General features: G+C 43.9%; 1 protein-coding gene across 2 annotated transcripts in view; it reads left to right on the forward strand.

The window, feature by feature from the left end:
• arhgap31 (Rho GTPase activating protein 31) overlaps positions 1-14,836 on the forward strand; it is a 106,373-nt gene that overhangs the window by 59,821 nt on the left and 31,716 nt on the right. For both annotated transcript variants that reach the window (XM_068040497.1, XM_068040498.1), the window contains exons 3-6: positions 2,442-2,586; positions 5,203-5,285; positions 5,956-6,063; positions 13,694-13,839. In XM_068040497.1, coding sequence (XP_067896598.1) covers positions 2,442-2,586; positions 5,203-5,285; positions 5,956-6,063; positions 13,694-13,839 — 482 coding nt within the window. The remainder of the gene's footprint in view (positions 1-2,441; positions 2,587-5,202; positions 5,286-5,955; positions 6,064-13,693; positions 13,840-14,836) is intronic.

The raw sequence follows: 14,836 nt of genomic DNA on the forward strand, positions 1-14,836 counted from the left end.
ACCATACAGCACAGAAGGAGGCCACTCAGCCCATTGTGCCTGTGCTGGCTCATTGAAATTGCAATCACAATTAGTCCCACTCCCCCTATTCCTTCCCATAGGCCTGCAAATTCTTTCAAGTATTTATTTAATCCCGTTTTGTAAGTTACTATTGATTCTGCTTGCACCTCCCTATCAGACAGTGAATTCCAGATCGCAACTTCAACAAAGCAATTTTCAAAATACAAACTATAAACTTTCTGATAAACCTCAGAGTCATGCAGATCAAGTTTATGCTGAAACCACTGGTAATGTTCAGCCATTTCAGACCTCTGTTACTGATGGGTACTGGTCTGTGGAAGGGCTAAGTGGCAGCACTCCTAGCAAACATAGGAAAATAAATCATTAGAAGACATGGTCTGCGTTTTAAATGATACTTTTAGACAGAGTTCTGAAGCATCTCCCCTGCAATTTGCACATACATCGAAATCCTCCACACTGTAATTTTCCATTTCCTTTACGAATGTTCCCTGTGCTCCCAGCCATGTTACAGGATACTGAGCATCACGCCTGTACTAAAAATGTAATTTTATAAAGGCAAAAGAGTAATGGAGGAGAAAAAAACAAAGATAGCTTTCTAACCTCATGAAAAGGTTATCTGGCAAATCTTTCTTTCATTGGTTTCTGGTTGCACAATGTGATGGCATGGATCATGTCAAAGCATATTGGTTTGCTGCTTGGGCATGCTGTTATCTGGATGGAAATGGCTTCCCAGATTGTCGTCTTGCACAAAAAAAGAGGTTTGATGAATATCTTCTCATCAACACAGTGCCCCTTTACTGGTTTAGCTCATTCAGCCGATTTTTATCGCTCCACTATTGGCAGCGTGCCTTCAGCTGCCTGGACCTTAAGCTCTGGAGTTTCCCTTCCTAAACTGCTCCTCCTCGCTATTTCTCTCTTCTCTTTTAAGATGCTCCTTAAAACTGACCTCATTGGCCAAGTTTTTGGTCACCTACCCTAATATCTCCTCTTCTGGCATGGTGTCTAATTTTCTTTCATGATGCTTCTGTGAAGTACCTTGGTGTTACGGTCAGGTTGTAAGTGGTGTGGGTGGCTTCTTTTCACCTGCCAATTGCCAGCAGATCGTGTTTTGTTAAAAATGATATGTTAGTTCCCGAGAGTTTTTACGTTCAAATAAAGAGACAACCGACAGGTTTTCTCGTAGGTTAAAAAAGATAACTATTCCCAAAATGGCTGCAACCTCATCCATACATAAACACATGCATGCACAAGAATAGAAAGATAGAGACAAAAGGGTAGGATGCAATTAAGGTCCAAATTACTGTACCAAGAATCTGTTGCTTAAAGAACCTTCAGAATCCCCCACTCCAGCACTCAGTCTTTGCCAAACTTCATTGCCTTCCTGTGCTTTCTGTACCCCACTAGATTGATTATAAGAATCTGTCCCTCAATATTAAAATACCTCCTTAGCCATTTCCCACCTTACCTCTGTGATCTTCTCCAGCCACACACGCACTTTGTCTCTCTGACACTGGATGCTTCATTGCTGCTTCCACTGCACGCAGTCATTCTTACAGCCACTATACCCCTGCTTTTGGCAATTTCCTGCTTCCTTCCATCATGCCACATGCCTCTTCTTTCAAAAACCTTCTTAAAATTCTTCCCTCTTACTGTGTTTTTTGCTCCATCCCTCTTCAACTTCCATTTCTTCTTTTAAGGAAATAGGAACAGGAGTAGGCCATTTAACCCCTCGAGCCTGCTTTGCCATTCAATGAGGTCATGGCTGGCTGATCTGGACCTCAATTGAATCCACCCACCTTGCCTCCATATCCCCTGAATACCCCTTACTACTCAGTGTCCACCTTTGCTACTCAGTGTCCACCTTTCCTTCCCTCTGCCTTGTAAAGTGCTTGGGGACCTTTTCTTTAGATAAGGCCAACTATAGAAATGTAAGTTGTTTAGTCTTATGAATCTTGGTGGTGACCTCCATTACGGACTTCTCCTTCTCCAGAATTCTCAAAGCAATCTTACAGTTTCAGTCATCATGTTTGTCATTTGAAAATATAATAACCCTCTATAGTTGTAGTTCAGGCAGGGCTGGTGGCAAGCACTTGTCATAGAGTCATAGAGAGATACAGCACTGAAACAGGCCATTTGGCCCACCGAGTCTGTGCCGACCATCAACCACCCATTTATACTAATCTTACATTAATCCCATATTCCTTACCACGTCCCCACCTTCCCTCAATTCTCCTACCACCTACCTACACCAGGGACAATTTACAAAGGCCAATTTAACTATTAACCTGCAAGTCTTTGGCTTGTGAGAAAAGTGATTTTCTGTGTTTTTCACTGAAACAGTGATCCATCTAAATCATTTTGTTATTGCAACCTTAATGTAAATAGCTCAGATAATAATGGCTCTGTGCCTGTTCTTGCAGGCAGGAGTTTGGTACAGAGCAGCGCCCTGACCTGACCAAGGAAGTGTATCTGCAAGACATCCACTGTGTGGGCTCCCTCTGCAAGCTGTACTTCCGCGAACTGCCCAATCCTCTCCTCACGTATGAGCTCTACAAAAAATTCACAGTGAGTACATATTCTGTTCTGTCTCTCAAATTGTCTCCCCATCCCTTCTCTCCTGAGGGCCGTGACTTGCTCAATCCTGCAGTGGCTGTTTTCCTCCAGCAGCTTGGTTAAGTGGCTGTTCTTCTTGTGTGAACCTGGACAGTGAGTGCTGGCAGGCCATTCAATCTATGTGAAGGCAGAGGGACTGCGGGACATCACAGCTGACCCTGGTCTTATTCTTATTCACTTGCAGCAGTGGGGGGGAGCGGGAGGGTGGGCGGTGTGGTGTGTTCACCAAATAGTGATCATGAGTGGAAAGCTTAGCTGACTTGCTTTCCTTTGATAACCTGCTGATGTTAACTAATCGTAGTGTGTTAGGTCTCAGTGCCACACTGGATATTGCATTTACTCACTGTGGGAAGTAAGCACATTGTCCCAGCGAAGAGGCCAAGCACCCTATGTGCAGAGGAAGTCACCCTCAGGAGTGAGAAGCCGGCCTCTGATGACACAGGACTAATTGGAGATTTATGTCTCTGCCAATAATTTCCCTTAGTCTGGCATCTTACTTTTATCCCCCTTTGCTAAAGCTAAGAGATATTTGGATTCATTACGTGCTAAGTGTTGGAGAGCAAGGGTCTCAGCAAATATGAACAATTTATGTCTCACGACCTTTGGTTTCCTGACATTTTGCTCAACAGCAGCTACATATTTCAAAGTAGGGCTTTTACTTTCACTTTGGAAATGCTATTAGTCTTTGTAATTTTGCCTTTCCCTTGGTCCCATCAGAGATGGTAAAAGTCCAGGCCCATGGTCAAAGACACACACACGTAAGGGTAAATTTTATGGAGGCCCCACTCCGCCCAGCATAGACACCCGGCCTTGTGCGCCTGATTTGTGAGGTGCAATTTGGGTTGAACTAGCAAGGCCATCTGATTGGTGTGCATGACTTCATTATATATAATCACACCCTAAATGTCCAGGGTCTGAATTGTATGACTTTAGTTGAGACTCAGCCTGCAGCACAAGACAGCCAGTAAAATCTGGCAGTGTATTGTTCTCAGGATCTGGCCTGCGCAAGTAAGCCTCTTAAAGGGGAATTTTAACTTTTTTTGGTGGGGGTACATTGCATATCTCTTACCCTTGGCTTGCTTTGGATGTGTAGCCTTCCAGTTTTGTTTTGTGCCCTCCCCTCATATTTTGTTCTTGGTTTCTGCTGGCTTTTTTATTTATTTTGTTTTATTTAGAGATACAGCACTGAAACAGGCCCTTCGGCCCACCGAGTCTGTGCCGACCAACAACCACCCATTTATACTAACCCTACAGTAATCCCATATTCCCTACCACCTACCTACACTAGGGGCAATTTACAATGGCCAATTTACCTATCACCTGCAAGTCTTTGGCTGTGGGAGGAAACCGGAGCACCCGGCGAAAACCCACGCGCTCACAGGGAGAACTTGCAAACTCCACACAGGCAGTACCCAGAATCGAACCCGGGTCCCTGGAGCTGTGAGGCTGCGGTGCTAACCACTGCGCCACTGTGCTGCCTTTGATGTTGTTTGTTACAGAGTTAAGGATGGGGCATCCATTTGGAGTTCTCATCACGCTGCATAATTGAGATGAGAAAGAAGAGGAAGTGGAATTTATTCAAAATTGATCCCTTACTGAATAGCTTGTTAATATACATAAACACATACACAGTCATGCACACCCAGACATACTCACATGCACACTCATCCATAGCATTTCAAGAACATACGTATATATAGGCACAAGCATACACAAATATGCACACTGACAATATGCTCAGGTACAAGTGAATGTACAAATGGACTTTACAAATATATTCAGGCAGTTAAGTGCTCTTGGACACACACAAGGGAGTATTTAGGATCATAGGAACACGGTAGGCTATTCAACCCCTCGCACCTGCTCCAGCATTCAATTAAATCACGGCTGATCTGTACCTTGACTCCATTTACCCACCTTAGCTCCATATCCTTTGATACACTTACCTAACAAAATTCTATGGATGCTCAGTCTTGAAAGCTCCATTTGACTGAGCATCCATCACCTTTTGGGAGAGAGAATCCTGGGTTTCTACTACACTTTGTGTGAGAAACTGCTTCCTGATTTCCCTGAGAAATGGCCTAGCTCTAATTTTAAGATTATGTCCCCTCATTCTTGATTGCCTCTTCAGAGGAAAATAAATACATGCATTGCCGAGCACATATTGATAGACAACGTTTCACCACTCCTGGCATTGAGTACCTTTGAAATTCCACTAGTCCCTGACTAAATAATGTTTATTTTTTATATATTAAATAATAATGATCTCTGAAACCAAATAAAATCAAGGGAACTGTTCTATTGACAATGAAAATAGAATGAAGTTTGATTTGTCTGAAGTTCTGCAATAATATCTAGGAGGAGAAGTTCAACAAGGTCAGGCTAGAGCTGGTGTCAGTGCACTGGTTTGTTGCAGTACTGAGACAGGCAGCCAATATAAAATATGATTTTCGGTAACTTTCTTCATTCAACAACTAGCTGTCACCAGCCGATAATGACAGACTGAGGACAGCCTGGTGCAATTTTACTGCTGTAAACTTCATTGAGTTTTGTTGTCTTCATCTGCAGGAGGCAGTTGCTGCTCAGTCAGAGGAGGAGCAGCTGGTCAGAATCCAAAATGTCATCAAAGAGCTACCTCCTCCACATTACAGGTAATAAAAGCAGGCCGATAAATGTCACGCTCTATAAATTATTACTGTGAAACAAATCTCTAGTGATCATTTGGAACCATACATAGTTGCATTTTCTAGTGCACCAAGCCTTTTTCAAACAGTCAACAGGGAACCAGTCTCTCAGCCACACAATAGTTCCAAGATGAAAGGATCCCGTAGAGGAATGCAGGCACAAAGTACAATTTAAAAAAGAGGGGAGGGGAAAGGAATGACCTCTTATTTTTGAAATGTTGCATTTATTGATGATATTCAAACCCCAAGATGTTCCACAACTTTGAAATACAGAACCCAGGTCAGTCTGGTCTGTTTGGTAATATATATGGGAAGAGTGAGTCGAGGGAAGATTTCTCAAGCTCTTTTCCACAACAGTGCATTAGAAAGATTGTAGGATTTGACACTAGAATGACATGGCTTGAACTGTAGTGATATCTGCTGTTGTTCTGCTAAATCCTCTGCGTCTATTGTACTGTAACATCAATATATTTATAATGATGCTTGTGGATATTTTGTTGGATAAATATGTATATTCATGTCATCACAGCATCCAAATATTTTAGTATGTCTTTCAACATGTAATATCAAACAGAGATCATCACTTTTTCATAAAATGGTTCATAATTTTCTTTTCATTTTCACCTTCCTCCTGCAGAACCTTGGAATACCTGATCAAGCATTTGACACATATAGCTTCCTTCAGCACTAAGACAAACATGCACTCCAGGAACCTAGCCCTTGTCTGGGCTCCCAATCTGTTGCGGTAGGGTACCCGAGCCGTTGAAATCCAAAGCTAACTCAAAACTTTTGCAAATGTGTATTTTTTTTTTTTAACTCTTTCATGGGATGTGGGCATCACTGGCAAGGTCAGCATTTGTTGCCCATCCCTAATTGTCCTTGAACTGAGTGGCTTGCTAGGCCATTTCGGAGGGCAGTTAAGAGTCAACCACATTGATGTAGGTCTGGAATCACATGTAGGCCAGACCAGGTAAGGTCGGCAGATTTCCTTCCCTGAAGGACATTAGTGCAGTTATGGGGAAGTGCAAGTTTCGTGGATGGAAAACCAAGAAGCTACTGTAACATGTGGATTATAATGTGGATTAACATCTATTCGACAGCTGATTAGTAACCTAGAGGTAGGTGTGGCCACAACAGTTGAACCATCTCCCATCTTCCACCCTTCATAAACTTGAAGTCACCCAAAATCCTGCTGCCCGTAATTGTAATTCGCACCAAGTCCTGTTCAGCCATCACCCCTGTGCTTACTGAGCTGCATTGGCTCTCAGTCCAGCAACACCACAATTTAAAATTCTCATCATTATCTTCAAATCCTTCCTTGGCCTCACCTCTCCCTATCTCTGTAATCTCCTCCAGCCCCACAACCCGCTGAGATCTCTGCATTCCTCCAATACTGGCCACTTGTGCATCCTTGATTTCCCTCACTCCGCCATTGGCAACCATGCCTTTAGCTATGTAGCACTTAAGCATTGGAATCCCCTCCCTAAACCTCTCCAGCTCTCTCTTTCCTCCTTTAAGATGCTCCTTAAAACCTACCTCTTTGACCAAGTTTTTGATCAACTGTCCTAATATTGCCTTATGTGGCTCGGTGTCAATTTGTGTCTGATATTGCTTCAATTAAGTGCTTTGGGAGGCTTTATCATCTTAAAGGAGCTATATAAGTGGAAGTTGCTGTTGTTGTGCTGTATTAATCATTGTGACCTTATACTACCCTCTTCTTCTTCTTCTTTGGCCTCCTTGTCTCGAGAGACAATGGAAAGACGCCTGTTTTGTAGTAGTCTATATGAGGGTAGATTTTATAACTGTGTGATGCCAGCGCATAGCTTCACCCAGCAGAAATGCACATCAGGAATGTAAAGATCAGTGGGCCCAACCAACAGAAAATCCTGCAGATCCACTGATCTCTGTACCTTCACTCCATGTGTGCGATTCCAGCAGGTGAAGCTCCATATCGAGAGCATGAATTCTTAAAATCTCTGAGGTTGTCAATCTGTGTGGTTTCAAACTCCTTCGTGTTCTGTGGTGATACCACCAGACCCAATGCACAATTATACAAACAAACCTCTAAGTCATAATACAGCGCTGCAGCATCAGGTGAAAAACATGCAGCAACTCTTTCCTTTTCCAAGCAGAAGTATAAGAATGAGAAACTCCATTCCCATCATTCATCAGCCATTCATCAAAGACAAATTCAAAACTTCCAATCCCAACCAATGGTGCAGCAGGTTCCCCTCACCCAGCAGGGGATATAGAGCCATCCTTTCCCCACATATACATGCAAACACAAAAGAAAGTGATTACATACTCCCCTTTTCTTTGCTAAGAACTAAATACCAACACCTCTTCCCTGCACTCCAGCTCCGGCCAACTTAAGCCTTCACATCACCAGATAAAATGGTGCACACTATCTACCTACCTTACCCAGCCACAAACTGCCATGAAAAAAAAACACATGGGGGCATCATTTTGACTTTGTGTGATGGTGTAAAATGGGTGATAGACAATCAGCCACCTGATCCACATCTCCCCCAATTTTTATTTCTATCACCCCTTTTACACTACTGGTAAAGCAAAGTTGTGCAGATGCTGGAAATCTGAATAAAAACAGAAAATGTCGGGAATACTCAGCAGGTCTGGGAGCATCCGTGAAGAGAGAAACAGAGTTAACGTTTCAAGTCTTTGACCTTTCATCAGAATTGGGAAAAGTTAGAAATGTAATAGGTTTCAAGCAAGTACAGAGGCCGGGAAAGGGGAGAGGTAGGGAAAGAACAAAAGGAAAGGTTTGTGATAGGATGGAAGGCAGGAGAGAGTAAATGTCCAAAGGGATGATGGTGCAGGGCAAAAGGGTTAATAGGATAGTAAAGAAACAAAATATAGGCCTTGAGGAGCTGTAAGTGGCAACACCAGGACCATGATCAGCACCTGCTGTCTGATAAGATGGGAACAGAGGTTACAGTCTGAAATTGTTGAGCTCAATGTGGAGTCCAGAAGGCTATCAAGTGCCTAATTGAAAGATGATTCTCAAGCTTCCATTGAGCTTCATCGGAACAGTGTAGGAGGCCGAAAATAGAGAGGTCAGAGTGGGAGTGGAGCAGAGAATTAAAATAGCAAGCGACTGGAAACTCTGGGTCACACCTGCAGACTGAACAGAGGAGTTTAGCAAAGCGATCACCCAATCTGCGTTTGGTCTCCCCAGTGCAGAGAGTCAAATTACCCCACTGACCCCCGGGGATTGGTTACCTCCTCCTCACCACTGAATGAAAACTATTTGAGACTATGACCTGGAAAAGCCATTGCGTACTTACTGCAAAATATTAAAGTAACCATCCAACAGCTCCAAAACAAACATGAAAATGAGATCATCCCCATGCAGCCAAATTCTCTTCAGATGTTTTTCACTGGGACCAGATACAAATGACCTAAAGTTGTTTGAGTGACTAACTCAAGTGCTCAATGATTCTTCAAATCCCATTTTAGAATAAACTGTCAGACTAATGTTATGACATCGTTTGTAAACAGGAAAGACCAATGTGTGGTCTGACTAACTCAAACCTTCTCAGTCCCGAGGCCCCACTCAAGCTGCACTGTGAAATAAAGACTCACCAGTCTGTGGGGTCAATAGCAAAATTGTGCATGTGGCCCATCAAATAGCATGGAGGGGGGAGGGTTTAACCCACAACCCATGGAGCAGAGGCAGCTGTGTTTTCTATAGTCAATTACAGAGAATCAGTCAGGTGGCACAAGAGCTATTCCGTTCTTCTGACAATGGCCTATTGTGCATCTCCTCCCACTTTAACCATCACCATTGATAACAGAGGCTTCAATCATCATGCTCGTGCAACTCTGGAATTCTCTTCCTAAACCTCTCCACTTTGCTCCAACTCTCCCACCTTCAGAAATATCTCCTCAGAACTCCAATGCCTCCCTCCTCTGACTCTTCTACTATTTGGTGAATGTAGCTCCTCTCCCCCTCCTCCCCATACACACAAATACACTTCCTGTAAAATGCCTTGGGATGTTTTGTCAGCTTGAAGATGCAACATATGGCAAATTTGCCTCTTCATTCAGTTCCCAGGTGCAGTGAAGAGGATATGGAGTGGAGACCCATTGCATCCAGTCTCTGTCCCCACAACACGGCCCAGGATAATCACGGATTCCCAACTGGCCTGCATCTGGTGTGGGCACAGGCCCAGCATAAGCATTGTACTGAGATGAGAGGGACATTGCCAACCTCCCGCCTCACTTTTCTCTCTGTATCCATGGAACAGTCCAAACCAGCTGGTGGGAGAGTTTACTGTGGGGAACTGGGCAGCCTGGAGTTTCAGCGGGGGGATTGGAGAACACCCTGAGAAGCAAAGGAACCACAATTCCAAAACTTCCCAACGAGCCAGAAAGCACTGATGTCCTGGGCAAGAGCACTGCTAATCTCAGCATGAAACCACACAACGAGTAGGATCCCTGCCAGGAGGGCCAGGAAAATGGAGGACACCTCCATATATACACCTGTCTGATACCCTTTGTGGGCACGAAGAGGAAAATTGTTCCGAAACGTGCAAGTTGTTGTTGTATGAGACCGTGTGCACAACACCACCCAAACCATTGCCTAACAAGTTTCCTGTCCCATCCCTCCCACTTAGACACACCAAAAAGGGCTGTCAGAGCAATATCACCCAAATGTACGGCACAATGCAACAACAACTTGAATTTATATAGCATCGTTAACATAGTGAAACGTCCCAAGGCACTTCACATGAGCATTATCAAACAAAATTTGACATTGAGTCACAAAAGGCGATATTCTGACAGATAACCAAAAGCTTGGTCAAAGAGGTAGATTTTAAGGAGTGTCCTGAAAGAAGAGAGAATGGTAGAGAATCGTGAAGGTTTAGGAGATAATTCAAGAGCTTTGGGCCTTGGTAGCTGAAAGCATAGCCAACAGTGGAGTGATTAACATCAGGGATATGCAGGAGGCCAGAACTGAAGGAGCGCAGATATCTTGGAGGGCTGGAAGTCTGGCTGCAAGAGCTATGTAATCTACAGTAGCATATATTCCCTATTGCAACATAACCCAAGACAGCACATAAACACACACAATAAAACAAACTTTACAAAATAATCTACTTTGAAGTGAAAGGATCCCATGGGAAATTCAGGTTCAAAACAAGATTAGAATAAAGACAAAAGGGAACATTATTTCTCTGTTGGTTATTACTGTTCTGTTATGAAATGTTAAAAAAGAAATAGAAGCAGGGGTAGACTACATGGCCTCCTGAGCCAGCTCAGCCATTCAACACGATCATGGCTGATCTTCTGCCTCAACATTTTTCCGCCCACTCCCCATATCCCTTGATTCCCTGAGAGACCAAACATCTGTCTTTCTCAGCCTTAAATGCATTCAACAATGGAGCATCTGAAACCCTCTGAGGTAGAGAATTCCAAAGATTCATAACCCTTTGAGTAAAGAGATTTCTCCTCGTCTCAGTCTTAAATGATCAACCCCGTATCCTGAGATGGTTCCCCCATGTTCTAGATTCCCCAGCCAGGGGAAACAATCTCTCAGTGTCTACCCTGTCAAGCCCCTTCAGAATCTTGGATTCACTCAGCAGGTCTGGCAGCATCTGTGGAAAGAGAAGCAGAGTTAACGTTTCGGGTCAGTGACCCTTCTTCGGAATTCAGAGTTCCGAAGAAGGGTCACTGACCCGGTACGTTAACTCTGCTTCTCTTTCCACAGATGCTGCCAGACCTGCTGAGTGAATCCAGCGTTTCTTGTTTTTGTTTCAGATTTCCAGCATCCGCAGTATTTTGCTTTTATCCCTTCAGAATCTTGTATGTTTCAATGAGAACACCTCTCATTCTTCTAAACTCTGGAAAATATAAATCCAATTTACTCAGCCTTTCATCACAGGCCAACTCTCTCATCCCAGGAACCAATCTAGTGAACATGTGCTGAAATGCCTCTAGGGAAAGTATATCCTTCCTTAGATATGGAGACCAAATCTGTGCACAGTACTCCAGGTATTGTCTCACCAAAACCCTGTATAATTATAGCAAGACTTCCTTATTCTTGTACTCCAATTCCCTAATTCCCTTGTAATAAAGGCCAACATGTCATTTGCCTTCCTAATTGCTTGCTGTAGCTACATGTTCACTTTCTGTGTACCTTGTACAAGTTAACCCAAGTCCCTCTGAACATCAACAGTTGCAGTTCCTCCAAAACTTTTTCACTGCTGAAAATAATTACCTTAAGTTTCCTCACTCTTATTAGACCCGTGGTTACCCTTTACTTCTGGTATGTAATTTGGGTCTTCTACTGTGAAGCCAGACACAAAGTATTTGTTCAATGTCTCCGCCATTTCCTTATTCCCGATGATAATTTCTCCTGTCTCTGCCTCTAAGGATCAAAGATTACTTTAGCAACTCTCCCCCTTTTAATATACCTGTAAAAGCTCTTACAATCTGTTTTTATACTCGGGATTCGTTTAATCAAATATTCTATTTTCCCCCTTTTTATCAGCTTTTTGGTGGCCTATTGCTGTTTTCTAAAACATTCCCAATCCTCAGGCTAACTATTATTTTTGGAACATTATAACTTTTAATCTACAAATGTACACAAAAAGCGGGACAAATTCAACCTGGCCAATTACTGCCCTATCAGTCTACTCTTGATCATCAGCAAAGCGATGGAATGGGAAGTTGACAGTGCTATCAAGCAGTGTTTGTTCAGCAAAAAACTGCTCACTGACACCCATTTTGGGTTCCGTCAGGGCCACTCGGCTCCTGACCTCATTACAGCCTTTGTCCAAACATGGACAAAAGAGCTGAACTCCAGAGGTGAAGTGAGAGTGACTGTCCTTGGTATCAAGGCAGCATTTGACCAAGTACGGTATCAAGGAGCCCGAGCAAAACTGGAGTCCATGGGAATCAGGGGAAAACTGGTTGGAGTCATACCTAGCGCAAAGGAAGATGGTTGTGGTCGTTGGAGGTCAATCATCTCAGTCCCAGTTCATCATTGCATGAGTTCCTCGGGGTAGTGTCCTAGGCCCAACCATCTTCAGCTGTTTCATCAATGACCTTGCTTCCATTATAAGGTCAGAAGTAGTGATGTTCACTGATGATTGCACAATGTTCAGCACCATTCATGACTCCTCAGATACTGAAGCAGTCCATTTCCATATGCAGCAAGACCTGGACAACATCCAGTCTTGGGCTGATAAGTGGCACGTAATATTTGCACCATACAAGTGCCAGGCAATAGCCATCTAAAACAAGAGAGAATCTAACCATCTCCCCTTGATGTTCCCCCAATATCAACATCCTGGGGGTTATGATTGACCAGAAACTGAACTGGAGTAGCCACATAAATACTGTGGCTACAAGAGCAAGTCAAAGTCTGGGAATCCTGCGGCGAGTAACTCACCTCCTGACTCCCCAAAGTCTGTCCACCATCTGCAAGGCACAAGTCAGGAGTGTGATGGAATACTCTCCACTTGCCTGGATGGGTGCAGCTCCAACAACACTCAAGAAGCTCGGCACCATCCAGGACAAAGCAGCCCATCCACCAACTTCAACATTCACTCCCACCACAACCAATGTACAGTGGTAGCAGTGTGTACCATCTACAAGATGCACTGCAGCAACTCACCAAGCCTTCTTCGACAGCATCTTCCAAACCCACGACCTCTACCACCTAGAAGACCAAGGGCAGCAGATACATGGGAACATCACCACCTGCAAGTTCCCCTCCAAGCCACATACCATCCTGACTTGGAACTATAGCATCATTCCTTCACTGTCGCTGGGTCAAAATCCTGGAACTCCCTTGTTAATAGCACTGTGGGTACCTACACCCCAAGGACTGCGGCAGTTTAAGAAGGCAGCTCACCACCACCTTCTCAAGGGCAATTAGGGATGGGCAATTAATGCTGGCCTAGCCAGTGACGCCGACATCCCATGAATGAATAAAAAGATACTATCCTTAACTTCTACAGGGATGGATCTTTCTTGATGATTTTTTGTTTTTAATGGAATGCACTTTTGTTTAACAATTTGAATTGTTTCCTTAAATGTTTCCCTCTATTTAGTTATCACCATACCTTTCAGTCTATTTACCCAATCATTCTTAGTCAGCTCTGCCCTCATGTAATTGGCTTTGTCTAAGTTTAAAATTTTTGTTTGGGACTGGAGTATGTCACTTTCAACCTTAATATGGAATTCAATTGTATTATGGTCATTTTTTTCCAGTGAATCTTTTACTATGATATTACTAATTAATCCTGCCTCATTGCACAATATTATATCTAAAATAGCTTTATCCCTAGTTGGTTCTACAATCAGCTCTTTAATGTGGTATTTACAACCATGTATTTTTTACACAGATCAAAAGAAATAGAAGGGTCTGGATATAACAATGATGCTGCATTTCTGGAGGTCCGTGTTCAGTCCATCGTTATCGAATTTATCCTGAATCATGTCAATCAGCTTTTCATTAGCAACACAGTCCAGCCTGGGCAGGACACAGAAGGTAGGGATGAAGCAACAACAACCAGGGGCAGGATTTTCCCCGTGAGCTTCTGAACCCTGCTGTCAGGCTCAAATGTGGGTCAGAAAGCCGCATTGTGTGAGAAACAGTCACTCATTGTGATTTTCTGCGTGGCGGCCAATTAAAGGGCAGAGGCAGGCTCCCCATTCAATTAAGGATGGTGGGCAGGCTCTCATAGCTGAAGGACCAATCAGAGGCCTTCCAGCCTGAAAGGAGCAGCAGACTGTGATGGCAGGTAAGTGAAGGAGAGGGCACTTCAAAATGGAGACACCCTCTCTAATCTTTTGAATTTAAGATAACAAGTGTTTTTTTCAGCCAGGCCACCGCTTGGAGGAGGTGGGGGAGTCCCTCTTCAGGTGGTCTGTGACTCTTTCTGCACACAGGCAGGCAGGGAGGGCCTCTAGACCCGCCTGGAGTGCTGGCCTCCCATTCTGCCGCTAGGAGGTCACCTCCAGGCAGTTAAACTGGCCCCTGTAGTATAAGGGTCTGAAAGGGTTAATGGTTGAGACAGTGAGAGTAACCCCTCCCACTGTAGTGATGACACGGTATTAGTCACATGGGCAGTAGGCTTGGAATGAGATAGAAGCATCATGAGAAGTGCCAGCTAGGTATCCTCATGGAGAGTGTAAATAGAATGTAAATGTAAATAAACAGTTGACGTTTAGCCAGCCAGAGGCTCTGAAACCTTTGTGAAGAACCCTATAACTACGCTACCAACAACAAACGATATCGTGGCAGCAATATACAACAGCTCCCCAACGCCTGTGGCAACCTGCAGGTCAACTGGAAAATCCCAGTCAGCCTCTGTTTAGAGGCCTTAGTAGGTCGTTAATTATTTTAGCCCTGCCCCCATCCCACCTCCGGGAAAATGGCGCAACGTGGGATGGAGCCAGGGAAACCGGCACCCAGGCCGGCTATTTTTAGCACCCACCCACCTCTATCCAGATCCAGCAGGTCCTAAAAATCAGTACCTAGGTCT

The sequence above is a fragment of the Heterodontus francisci genome, chromosome 10 (assembly GCF_036365525.1).
Source record: "Heterodontus francisci isolate sHetFra1 chromosome 10, sHetFra1.hap1, whole genome shotgun sequence".
Classification (NCBI taxonomy): Eukaryota; Metazoa; Chordata; class Chondrichthyes; order Heterodontiformes; family Heterodontidae; genus Heterodontus; species Heterodontus francisci.